At 38.6% G+C, this 13,299-nt stretch overlaps 2 protein-coding genes across 2 annotated transcripts in view; one reads left to right on the top strand and one right to left on the bottom strand.

The window, feature by feature from the left end:
* Window positions 1-598: 598 nt before the first annotated feature.
* gdap1 (ganglioside induced differentiation associated protein 1) lies at window positions 599-7,220 on the bottom strand. The gene is made up of 6 exons (XM_042510640.2): window positions 7,023-7,220; window positions 5,610-5,802; window positions 4,872-5,042; window positions 4,438-4,532; window positions 3,162-3,276; window positions 599-2,967 (listed from the first exon to the last, which is right to left on the bottom strand). Exons 1-6 carry the CDS (start codon window positions 7,179-7,181, stop codon window positions 2,615-2,617), a joined length of 1,086 nt encoding a protein of 361 aa, XP_042366574.1. The 5' UTR covers window positions 7,182-7,220; the 3' UTR covers window positions 599-2,614.
* Window positions 7,221-9,131: 1,911 nt separating this feature from the next.
* The window catches only part of jph1a (junctophilin 1a), a 40,889-nt gene continuing 36,721 nt past the window's right edge, over window positions 9,132-13,299 (top strand). The window contains exons 1-2 of the mRNA XM_042510708.2: window positions 9,132-9,298; window positions 9,421-9,920. Of these exons, the coding sequence (XP_042366642.1) occupies window positions 9,542-9,920 (379 nt within the window). The 5' untranslated portion in view covers window positions 9,132-9,298; window positions 9,421-9,541. The remainder of the gene's footprint in view (window positions 9,299-9,420; window positions 9,921-13,299) is intronic.

Genomic DNA, 13,299 nt, shown 5'->3' with positions numbered 1-13,299 from the left:
ACAGTAGCACCTAAAATATAGATCATAAACTCTGTCTCTGCATCAGAATTTATACATTTCCATTTTATTTATGACTTTGAGCCTTATCCCTTAAAATGACACCGGTGTGATATAACCTCGCAGCAAAAATGATGTCATTTTGGTTGCCATTTGCAGGTGTATGATTTTCCAGAGCTAACACACTGGTATGAGGTTATGGTTCTTTGACAGCTTGGCTCACATGTGGCTTTAACACGTGTTAGGCATTTCTTTGACAGCTACACTACCCAGCTCTCTGGACACTGAAAACAAAGGCCGGGCTTTGTTGAAAGGTCTCGCATGCATCTGTGTAATGTGAGGCTGAGCTCACGTGAGGAGGAGTTTAAATCAAAGCTGAGCATATGTTAAATGTCAGTGTTGGCCTGGAGGTCCTGACTGAGCAAACAAATTACTGAAGATGTTGACTTACATCCAGACCCTGGGGAACGTGATTAGTTTTTAGATGTTTCCCTGAAATGCTTAAGACCTTCACGATATATGATAGTTTGTTAAATGATGCTGAGTTGTGAATTCTTAATGCCATTCTCAATTATACCTGATTGACAGGAAACACTGCAGATTGTTTGGAAGCAGTTTAATGTCACACAGATGTTGAATATGATGGTCTGAAGAAGATGTAAATGATGTTGGAAAGCATCCATTCATATATTGTTACATAGAGAATAATTCAAACAATTATCCATCAGTCATACAGTAAAACATGAGTGCACGTGTGATAACTGGGAGTTCCTATAGAGCCTTTGTCAGATGTTGACACCAGTTTTGCTGGCCGATCAGTTTGTTAAATGCTGGCAGACTCGGTCACAGAAAGCAGACTGCAGGCTTTTATTGTACTTGTTTAAAAATTCTAACATGCAAATATGGATGACAATAAAAAAATAAATGTCAAAGCACATATTAGGCAAAACATTAGGCTCTTAATGGTGAGCTAGGTTAAACCATGCTGGTATTTTTGCACATTTTAGCCCATATATTATAAATCACGTAAGGCTTATATTAGTAGTGATGACCAACAGTACAGTAAGAAGATCTACATGCACCGTATAATGTGTGTTATGCTTCAATTGCATGACATACAGGCAAAAGCCTTAGGACATGTATTTTCTTTTTTCTGAATGTATGTTTTTGTGTTTTTTTAAAATATATATATTTTCTAGCTCTTTTTCTCCATTTTTTAAATTTTTTTATTTCACTCTTTTCTCTTCTTTATTTTTTGCTGCACAACAATTTTCCACACAATAAATAATGTTCTATCTTATTTTATTATATGGATTGCAAAAACAAATTGCCCAGCTAAAAGATAGTCAGGCAACTTTTATTTATTTATTTTTGATATTTGATTTTTTCCATACCTGTTAACATTACATGGATTGTCAGTACAATGCTGTTTTGAAGCTGGAGCGTAAAGGAGCTTTATACAACATTCAGCATGAGCCGGGATTGTCTGCACACGGCTCTCAACATGGAGGTGGCTGAGCTGGTAGCTAGCGGCTAGCAGCAATGCTGACAGAGCTTATAACATTAACATGTTGAGGGGAACCGGGGGGGTGCTGTCCCACCATCATGAGACTGTGTGACAACCCCAGGGCCTCAGCCAGGGCAGTGTGTGTTGCTTGTTGTGCGTTGTGTGTGTTTTTAGTGCTGCTTGTTCCTGTAGCTGGAGGTTGTTAAGGAAATGGAGGCAGCTGGCCACAAGATGCTTAAAATCAAACCTATCCCATATATATATATATATATATATATATATATATATATATATATATATATATATTTAATTCTTTTGCTTTTGTGTTTAGCCTTGTTTATTTTTGCATCATGCTAGTTTACCTGGTAGCATATTTTCCTGCCAGTATCTGTTAGAAACTTCAAAATTGTTACATAAGTTAAAATTTAACCTTGGTTAAACAAAATTCCTTTGTTTTAGTTTATCCCTCAGGTGTGTTTCCCTTTCTTGTTATGGTCTCAGAGTCGGGCTATTACAGGTGTTATCAGTGGTAAATGCCGTATGCGTGCAGTGCAGAGCTGTGGCGATTAGCTTGCCAGTAGGATACTCACACAGCGACTCATATGCACGAACATGCACACATTGCCGGACAGGCTACCACAATAACAAACAGAAAAGCTCAGATTACAGCATACAGAGAGGTAGAGTGAATCCATTCTCTGCTCAGGATGCCCTTACTCCACTCTACCTCTACAAAGCAAATAGCTGTTTGCCGCTTTATCAGTGTTGTGAATGTTGTATAGAGTACCTTTAATAAATAGATCTACAAAGCCACATAAGATATGATGTATGTGATTTATAAGAAATGGCAAAAACATGTAAAACTACCAGTATGATCCTTTGGTGCATAATGTATCAGTCACATACTGATGATGACTAAAAGTGCATTTTGCGCAACCAGCAGCACAGAAAACAAGACAATTAAGATTTGTTTCAATTATATATCAGTAATGTTTGTTGAATGATCAAATTTCTCTCTGTACTTTAACTCAACACATTTTTTTTTCAGTGTTTATCTACCTCCCAGTCCCCAAATCAGTCCCAAAGCAACTCCAACACCCGCTGGCTCCCTCAGAAGGAGACAGCCAGCCTCTTCTTCATGTAAAGAAAAGCTAGGTATGTAGCTCCTCCTAGAACGCCTATCAACAGAGTGGTGCCAAGAATAACCGGTGCGTTCTTCCTGGCAACACGAAACGCCACAGGAAGGACAGCAGAGATCAGGATGTTGTTGACATGACCCAGGACTCTCCTAAAAGCTGGGCGTTCCACCACACGGTTGTAGTATGTCTCCAGGTTCACACGGTTACCGTTGCCCCAGAAGCGGCGCGAGAGCCCGAGGAACTTGAGGCGGTGTAAGGTGACTGCCAGAGAGACGTCAGCCATGCTGAAGAAGTCCCCACACAGCCAGGATGGACTGCCTTCCTCTATGAGTGGAAGAAAACGAGACAAGGGGTATGTAAAAAGAAACACGACATTCAAAAAAGCTCAAATTTTGACCATGTTGAAAGAGCCACTGCTGGCACATATGTTAATATTATTACACATATAAAAATGTGAATGTGTCTTTTATTGTGTTTGTAAAGTGGTTGCTAAATAACAAGGTTTTGTAGTTATGTACCTGGTGTTTCTTCCACTCTCCTCTGTAGCTCTGTCTCGACCTGGTCCATCACGCTCTCCAGTTCATCCAGAAGTTTCTTCAGGTACTTCATATTGTCATGGTCAAACAACTTAGACTGCAGAAACATTTTCATATATAAATGAATTTTTGCACATTTATATCAAAATATTACACATTATGGGCAGAGAATCATTCACAAGAAAGGTTAAACATTTCAGGCTGACTGCTTAACTGCACATGGAAAGGCTCTTATTTTTTATTTTCATGCCTTTCAGGCTATTAAAACCTACATAATACCCCAAAAATGTTCATAATGTACTCTAGTTTAAGAAAGTCTTTGTTGTGGGTATTTACAGGTGTCTGCTGGTCCACTTATTCATAGTATTTAAATGAATGAATTGAATAACATTCATTTAAATGCCTGATTTCAAAATGTGTTTGGAAGAACAAACCGAATTGCCAAGACTTACAAAATGGACAAATTTCTATCACAAATAAGAGATATTTGGGGGAGATAATTTCAGTTTAAGCTTTTGCTAAGGCTGGCCGAGGCATCCCCATTTCTCACTAGTTAACTAGATCTCTCTATTGCTTTAGCTAGCTGTTAACATCTGCTGGCCCAATCTTATTTGTTTTAAACTAAGTATGTCATGTTAGTTGCTGCGTTTTAACTCTGTTGGGCAGAGTGGCTCTTTTAGGGATACAAGTATCAAGATCCAGTGTATATCTTAAAAAAACGCAAGTGTATCTCTGTTCCCAGGGTTCTATGTTTCTTGGCTCAGTATGCTCCGAATATGACTCTTTAGGAACCTTTTTTTCCATCTTGGGCAAACGTTCAGTTTAATAATAGGTCAATAAATTGAAATAACCCACCTACAGCTTACAGCCTGCTGATATAACAGGCTACTCCTTGAAACCTGCACCCTCAATTTTTTAGGCAAGACAGTTTTCTTGACTTTAGACATTGATATCTTCACAGTGGTTTAAAGGATTTGTGGCACTCAAACTGCATTTGAAACGTTCATCTCCCTTCATGCTTTTGCAATTTAAACTGCAAAGATAACCCTTACCAGTCTCTGACAGTACTAGTTTATATAACGAGACATGAATAAATATTTGTAAATCTTTTAAATCACAAGGAAGACGGGTGTAAAATGAGTGTTATATTAAGGGAATATAGAGCCAGGGAACATAGGACCTTGAGAACACAAGGATGACCCACAAAAAACAACAACAGTTTTGCTTATTTCACACTCTGCTAACTTAAATAACTTACTTTCAAGCGTCTCTGTTTTGCTATGTAGGCATCTTTCAGCTCTGGGTTCTGCTCTGCCAGTTTCTTCAGCTCAGACTGCGTGCTCCCGATCTGTGCTGTCACACAAAAACACAGCATCATGTTACAAGACAATTAATTACAGCCTGATTTTCATTACTGCAAAACTTTGTTGTGGAAATGAATAATTTCACACAAAAAAGAAAAATTATGGTAATATCCAGTTAGGTGCCAGTGTATGTCTCGGTTGCATATCAACTTTATAGCATTAGTATACCTTATTCTTCATGCAAACAGATAAGCATTAAGACAAGAATAAATTGCATTTAGCAAAATAAAAAACTATCTAGTATTAGGTGAATTTGGCAAGGTGGACACTGTTATGTGTTTTCATACAGATGTATAAGACCACCCAAGTGCATATCGATGTGTCTTACTTCGTATACACGTGGCAGCATATGCAGGTATGTGGGAGTCCACCGTGATCTCAGGGTGGAGGATGCAGCCATGAGTGTAGGCGTCCATCTGTAGTGAGTCCAGCAGCTCTCTGTAGTGCTGCACTCTGTGATAGTATGTACTGCCCTCTTCAGGGATCAGCCTGGGAGTGCCTTTTGGAGACAAATGAGTCAAGAAAAGAAGAAGCAATGGTTTAAAGTGTCACTTTGTTTTCTTACAACTTTTCTCAAAAGGGAATCAAAGTTGTTTTATACAGCTAATTAAAGCTTGCCTAAGGGAGAATGCATGAGGGTAATAAACAGTTATGTTTGTGAACATTCAGTTTAACAGTTGGTATTTTAAAACACTTTATTTTTCATTATCTTTTATAGGTATATGCTTACCAGATTTTCTCTCCTTTTAAGGCAGCTGGATGAGACTCTTAGTACAAAGCTCTCATGGATCAGTGTAAACCAAGAGAAAATGAGAAATTAAAAACAAATGGTGATCCAAAAAAATGAATAAATGCACTTCACAAAATGACAAATTAAAACAAACAAAAATAGATGTAACTTAAAACAAAAAATTCAACAAAATAGGCTAAAAAGGAAATAATGTATGAACAAAGTAGGAAGCTCAGTTGACTCGAGCTCACCTTGTACCTGTCCAGCTTTGCCATAGTGTATTAAGACAGTTAGTGAAAGTTTGGAGCTGCCATGCAGTTTTTTATTTAGTCTCACCATCATTGAAACTCTGCTCCAGGTAGTCCATGATCTGTATTGGGTCACAGATGACGTTTTCATTGTGGACGAGAACTGGCACCTCACCATTGGGGTTCAGGTGCATGAACCAGGGCTCATTGTGTTCACTAAGCGGCAGGCTCACATCATACTCTTTACACTTCAAACCCTTCTCTGCCATGGCCAGACGCACCTGTAAAACAAGTAGTGCTTAGACTTGTGGAACTACAATAATTACATCCGTTTGTTGTCTCCTGATTAAAGACATCTGGTATCCTTATTTCTACACTTTTCACTCGTGTTAATTAAAGATCACAGCCAACAAGTTCACAACGGAATGACTGCCACCTTAATCTCAACTAGGAATATATTTCCGCAGTTATTATTTACCTCATATTGCAATAAAAAAAATAAATTATGTTGGGTTGCAGTCTAATCATATAGCCAGCTTATTGTAAACTAATTGTCATTTTAACACTAGGGCAGTTATGATATATAATGGGAGTACAAATCCCAGCTAATATTTAATATTTTGATTTTAAAAAAAAATTAAAAGCTATGCTATGACAGGCAACTACACACCACCGTCCAAAATATTCATTAGCAAATTTAATCATAATCATAAATACATTATTAAGATTATAATCTTAATTCATTAAGAAATAGCCATTATTATAACTACCCATTCTAATATCATGGTGTACTGCAGTTTTGTGTGTAGTTTGTCCAATTCATGTTGCCATACAATAAGGTCATACTAAAGTCACAGTGTGTGTTATTTTCCAGTGCTGCCCTCTTTATACTGGTTCCCTTAAATGGAACTCAATGACCAAAACTTTTTGTTTCAATTTGCTTAAATTTGTAATTTTAGCTGTTACATTTTTTAACACCCCCACTGTTAAATAGGTAATTATGGCCCTGTTTTAATAGAAGTAGCCAAACAACAGCAACAAATACTACAAGTACTTTTTGTAACCAGCATTTGGATGATTACTTAATTAATTCTTCATGTGTGATTTTATCAGGAGAAAAATTAAATCAAGAACCATCATAGTATTCAGTTTAGTTAACAGATGAACAACCAATTAGCACACGTTCACAGGAAAAGAAAATGTCTTTGCAGGTATAATGCAGATAAATGATCGTAAAAGACTTTTCATTTCTTGCAGTTGTGACCAGATATGACGCCACAGCAGAGGATATTTTTGCAATAAAACGAGCTGATTCTTCTTTGAGGAAAAACGGATTTGATGTGCAACCACAAATGGTACTGTCCAAAGGTAAGACGTCTAAATATCTACTGTCTTACAGAAAGCATAATAATACCAGGAGATTTGAGTCGGCATCTGTTCAAACCTGTGAAGATGAGGAGCTGTCCACTGAACCGTGGTGCTGAACCGAGAAGACACTCACCTTCTGAGAGTTAAAAGACTGCGTCCAGTGATAAAGTGTTAATTTTGACTCGCTTTGTTCTGCGACTGTGCCACATTCCTGCTGTTCATCTTGTTCTGGGTCTCTTTCTATAAGAGCTGTTTTCTCATCTTGGGATTCGGGGCTGTTTTCGGACGCCATTTTATCTGTTAGTATGTTAGGGGACACATTAGGTCAGCACACCACATCGCAGTCAGCAAAACACCTCCCCTACTGGCTCGGAGTGGAACAATAATCCGCCTCTTGTTATGACAGAAATTCAAACTGTTAAAAAATATAAATTCATTCTGTAATAAGGCTGTGTATATTTATGGGAAGGATGGGCTGATAGAAATTTTTATTTTATTAAACTTACACATTTTCTTCTTAGTCGTCGTCTTCTTCTTCCTCCTCATCTTCCTCCTTTTGTGATCGGCTATGTATATCAATGGGATAGATAGATTGAAAACTTTATTTACAATTAGCTTCTAAAAGTAGGCTGTTAAAAGCAAACGAAAAAAAAACACCTTTCAAAACTCAAAAATATTCAAAATAGATGAGAAAATGACTTACATGTTTAAATAATTGCCTGTTAAATTGATTAATTGACTAACTGTTTAAGCTGTACCTGTATTAACCGTGGGGTAACTTCTTGATAAAGCAAAAAAAAAGTCATATAATGCAAAAAGCCTTTAAATAAATGTAGCAAAGATAAGTAGTAGCTCACAATATTTTTTCTCCGATAGTAGTGTCAAGAGTGAAGTTTATTTTAGGCCGTCCAAACTAACTACTTTTTCATATGCTTACATACATTATTGCGGAGCAATATGAGAATTTAAAGTTTAGAGAGTATAAAAACGCGATGTATAGGGGACAACGGGTATTTTAACGATAGGCTAACGTTTCACATGACGTTTTTCACACCACACAGCTCGACACGCACTTTGCTTTTCTCCAGCTCTGTAATGAAATCATTTGGACAGCAGAGGTCCTTGTTATCTACCACTTCAATGGGTCGCTGCTTGTCGCCAAAATGAGTTTTGGTCAGCCCCAATGCTTTGGTGATAATATTAAAGGCCAGCGGTATGACTTGAGGTGGTACTTATTTTTAATTAATTTTGTGTCAGTTTAGAGAGGAAATAACGTACCACATTCATTGACTAAATTTTGCCACCAACTATAATGTGCATTAAAATGTTTAGGCTTTTTTTTCTTATACTCTTATGGGGCCATTTTGAGGTCAGGTGGGCTCTTAAAATTATTTTTAACCACTTGCATACCAAAACTGTGTTTTAGCTCTTATCTATAATCGTCATATTAAGACATTATGAAAATAAATTGAAAAAAAGAATGCATAGAATGCACAATCAGACAATAATGTTATTATAATATTAATGTGCAAATGTTTATGATCTCTAAAATGTAACAAGGCTATTTAGTAAGGGTGTCTAGCCTACTTGCCCTTAAAAACTCTTAAAATTTCTCACATTCAATTTTATAAACATCTGGCCTTAAAGTCATTAAATAGTCTTAAATTTAAACATTTTATCTGAGCTCATTTTGACTATTCAGGTTTTTTTTGTTTTGTTTTGTTTGTTTTTTTGCATTGGTGAATCAAGCTTTTCTGCATGAAAGTCCATAATTCTGATGTTGCAAATCTTTACACCCACCACTGAACTTCATACTGTCTTTTCACTTTATTTGTACTTAACTGTTGGCAAAATGTAGATTAACCCTTTGAAGCCTGAGCATAATGGTTTGATTTCCTTCAAAATCATGGAAGAAGGCCCAAACATTTGGGGAAAATGTAAAACAATGAATACAATTTGGTCAAAAATATTTATTGAAAAGGTTTTAAAAAGAATTAAAAAAATATCTGACACCTGACAGTTTTCAGTATAAATATATTTTTGTCTCACAAAGTAGGCAATAGGGATATTGTTGTATAACTATCAGCAATAAGAGAAAGTATAATCATAAACTCACGAGTAATAATCACACATAAGTACTGTAATATATTATGGCAATTTATAATTTAGGCATTCATTTTGTTACTTTTTCAGGTAGGCCTATAGAGGTGCCTTATTTTTGGGGTGGATTGTGGCGTCCACAGAGAGGGAGAGAGAGAGGAGAGTGGGAGGTCCCTGCGGCGTGACGTTGCGATTGGCCCAGTGTCTTTCCTCAGCAGGGACTCGACGCCTCTCTCTCTCCCTCTGCGATCAGTGGGTGAGAGGGGGGAGACGCGCAACACACAGCGGAGAACCCGGCGTGCGCCTCCGGTAAATGACGCCCACCATTCATACCTTTACACTTCCCGTTACGCATGCCTTTTGTATTGCATGACCGTGTCTACAAGTACCAGTCCACTGTCCTCACCCTGCTATTTTTTTTCCTCCACTAGTCATCATCTTGTTGGCTCATCCTTTCATCACACCACCGGTCCTGGATCCCCCAACCTCGGTCCTGGAGACGCGTGAGTCTGCAGCAGCGCACGATCGGCTTTATTTCCAGCCTATATCTGAATGACGGGCGGAAGGTTTGACTTCGACGACGGTGGCACTTACTGCGGGGGGTGGGAGGATGGCAAAGCCCATGGACACGGCATCTGCACCGGACCCAAGGGCCAGGGCGAGTACGCCGGGTCCTGGTCTCACGGCTTTGAGATAGTAGGGGTGTACACCTGGCCCAGCGGGAATACCTACAAGGGCTACTGGTCCCAGGGGAAACGGCATGGGCTAGGTGTGGAAAATAAAGGCAAGTGGATTTACCGCGGAGAGTGGAGTCACGGTTTTAAGGGTCGGTATGGTATCCGGCAAAGCCACAACACACCTGCGAGGTACGACGGCACCTGGAGCAACGGGCTGCAGGATGGATATGGGATCGAAACCTATGGCGATGGCGGTAAGTAACCCTAATATGGCCCAATGTTTGTGTGTGTGTCGCTTTAACGGCTGCAACTGATGATGTGTAATGTAGCCGTGTGTGCGAGGATGCTCAAACTGAGGGAGGCTAATGGAAATACATCAGTGCATGAATCTCCATCTGATGTGAGTTGGTATTGCGCACTGCGCACCGTGGTCAAGCGCATCATCATTTACCCCCCAAAAGCTATGATTTATCATCCTTGCAATGTGAACTTGGAGGATACAGTTTAAGATTATGTTTCTACTCCAACGCACATCTCATTTGGCAACTACCGGTTGCTCCTCATATGACAGGAGGAGGAGAGTGACACCCGCTGCCAGCTTGGTGGCACCATGCCCCGGCTCGAAGGAGTTTGGAAATCAGAGCAAATCAGTCAGTTTGGAGCCAATTATAGCCAGACTGTCACCTACTCTTCTATCATTTTCACATTAAATTGCAACAAGACACTTCTCCAAGAGTGTCTTTTGCATGGATGCCAGAATAACATGAACTTCATTTTGAAGTGCTACTTCTAATAGCAACTCACCCGTTGAAACCTGGAGTGATATCACTTTTCCTGTGTTGCTTTCAGATGCCTGTCACAAGTATTTAAACCCCCAAACCCTGAGCAAATTGATGTGATTTCTTTCTAAAACAATGAGGTGAAAAAGGCAATGTGCAACTTAATAAGAAATTTTCCACAAACTGCAAGAAATTAGAAGATTTAGAAAATTATTTTTTTAAAGCAAGGGAGACATATTATTAAAATTACATGTTTAAAATTATTTTACAAATTTATTCTAACTTTTAATTAATTTTCTTTTTTTCCCAAGTTATTTCCTTGTTTATTTATTTATCATTTTCAGGTCAATTATTACAGGTGCATGCACTAGTATGCAGACTTGATTTGTTCTTTGAAACAAATCAAGGGTTAAGCCATTCTGCAAGTGTCAAGACAGTGGCGCTTGTTTAAAATTAGTGAAAACATTTTTTTTTTTTTTTATGCATTTTCTAATTTCTATATAACTTCATAAACTGAAGATATACCTCACCACAGTGCTGAAAATATATAAATATCACCGATGCTTACAGCCAAGTCATATACAGAATACATTCTTTGACATACTGAGAGTGGGAGGTCAGTGCACGCTCCTCTCAGAGCTTTGATCCCACTAATCGGTGGTGTGTTCACAGATTGTCTAGAGACCTGTGATCTGGGAGGAAACATCCCGATAGGCCCACAAACACAAGTTCCAGCGTGCAATGTGTAAGACCATATTAAAGACGGTCTTCTCTGCGTATAAAACATCCAAGTCATTGGGTTGAATTGTGAGCATCATCTCCACTAACGGAGGCCTTATGGTGCAGAGTAAATGCCTCACATATGACGGTTGCAGAGGGCCGGGCTTGGGAAATCAGCTGATCCTAGAGGATCTACAGAACATCTGGCTGTCTGACCCTGCAACATCCTGATAACTTGATCTGCAGGGTCACCGATTTGAACCACAGCGCAGAGCCAGCCTGTTAATCTCACACTGTTTATCCATCTAAATTCCCGCCTGGGCTAGTATATAATTTTTTTGTAAGAATCTGACCATTGTATCTTATTCGATTGTACTGATCAATGAGATTCTGGCTTAACAAGCCTTTCTTATTATTAGGATCGTAATACGATGCTCCGAAGAAGCTACAGTAGGACAGCACATGCTCATTTGGGCTCAGCAGCACCAAATGGGATTAATGAAGTATTCCTCTCATTATGTGACTCATAGCAATTCCCTGTCGTCAGAGACAAACGGATGGTGGTGAATGTGCCTACTGTCAGTGGGGGAGTTATTGGCCGCCCTGAAAATAGGCTCCTAGCTGAGTGATTCACATTCATCCCAAGTGATCCTCAGTATCAGTGCCTTAATCAAATCTCTGTGATTGAGTTAGTTATGCTCATAGTCCCAGATCTGAGGGGAAGGAGAGAAAACATTTCATTAGCTGACATATTCTGCACCCCTACAGCAAAGCCCCTCTGTGCTCCCACGTGTAACTCTGCTGGAATTTAGTGCTGATACGGAGAATATCTAACCAGCAAAATGCAGAGAAAACAGATAAACCTTCTTGTGACTGTCACCACAAGTACCAAAATAAATCCAAACTCACTGTAACTGTGACGTCAAATTTCACCCTGGTGTGACTTAAAAGCATTCTCAAAATAGGTTAAGCTGTTCAGACATACACATCTTCAAATAATCTGCTGTTATCACCAGTGATGGTGCAAACACTTCCCTTAAGGACTCATCTACAGGAGCACTTTAAATTGTTTTCTTGGATAGTTTATGGAAATCCCACGCTGCAGATATTTTCTAAGCTTGTACACTATTTCAATTGATTTAGATAAAAGACAGCCACTTTTTGGAAGTGGGCCCAGTGAGACAAACACACAAGCAAACACACACACAAGCAGCTTGAGACCACTTCTGACTGTGCTTTATCATACCAGCCGAGGCTAACTGTCTCTTCTTGGAATTGATGGGTAATGGAGGGAGTTTCTCAGAGTAAGGCCTGATTTAATTTGCCCCAATAGTGCTATAAAAACATAAGCTCACACCTTTCTTAGTGTGACCTTACATTTTTCCTGCACTTACTTCTCTACCTGGTAAATACCATGCACTTTTTCAAATTAGTAGGCATGCAGGATACTATCGGCAAGTCTTCGATATCGGCCGACATTGGCTTTAAAATGAACAATCAGAATCAGCCAGCATGCGTTTTCTTATTTTGCACTATGAATGGATATAACATACACTGAAAGGCATTGTTACCATCTTCTGGTGGGCCATTACGCTAAGAATATGCATAATTTATAATGTTAATTTCATCACAAAGGAGACTTGATGGTCACTTAAATTAGATGGGGCAAAAAGGTGGATATATCGATAATGGTTATCGCCCAAAGGAGTTGTAATATATCGGCATATGGGATGTCAGTAAAAAATCCAATGTCGTGCATCCCTACAAATTAAAGACTGTAAAAATGAGTAATCCAATTTAAAAAATAGCACATGTTTTAAACACTGGATTATTTTAGAGGTGCCAGGCCATTTATTGCATTGGTATGCCTTTTTCAATCCTGTGTGTCATTATTTCATCCTATTTGGAAGTGGTTCCAACTGCAGTGATTTACAAAGAGATGATTTATAGGAAACAAGACAAAATATCCTTCTGCTACACAAAACATTGTATTTTTTGTAAAGAATTGGATGGTTTGACCTAAAAATATTCATATGAAACAATTTGAGACGGAAAATTCATTTTTTGGTGGTATACATGTGATGATAAGTCTTAAGCAAAATATGTTTCATTTAAAGTGGCCAAAAGGTTAAAA

Source organism: Plectropomus leopardus, chromosome 21, assembly GCF_026936395.1.
Source record: "Plectropomus leopardus strain MGB_pleo_1.0 chromosome 21, ASM2693639v1, whole genome shotgun sequence".
Classification (NCBI taxonomy): domain Eukaryota; kingdom Metazoa; phylum Chordata; class Actinopteri; order Perciformes; family Serranidae; genus Plectropomus; species Plectropomus leopardus.
The sequence above is the reverse complement of the archived record's forward strand: the minus strand, read 5'-3'. Positions and strand labels throughout refer to the sequence as shown.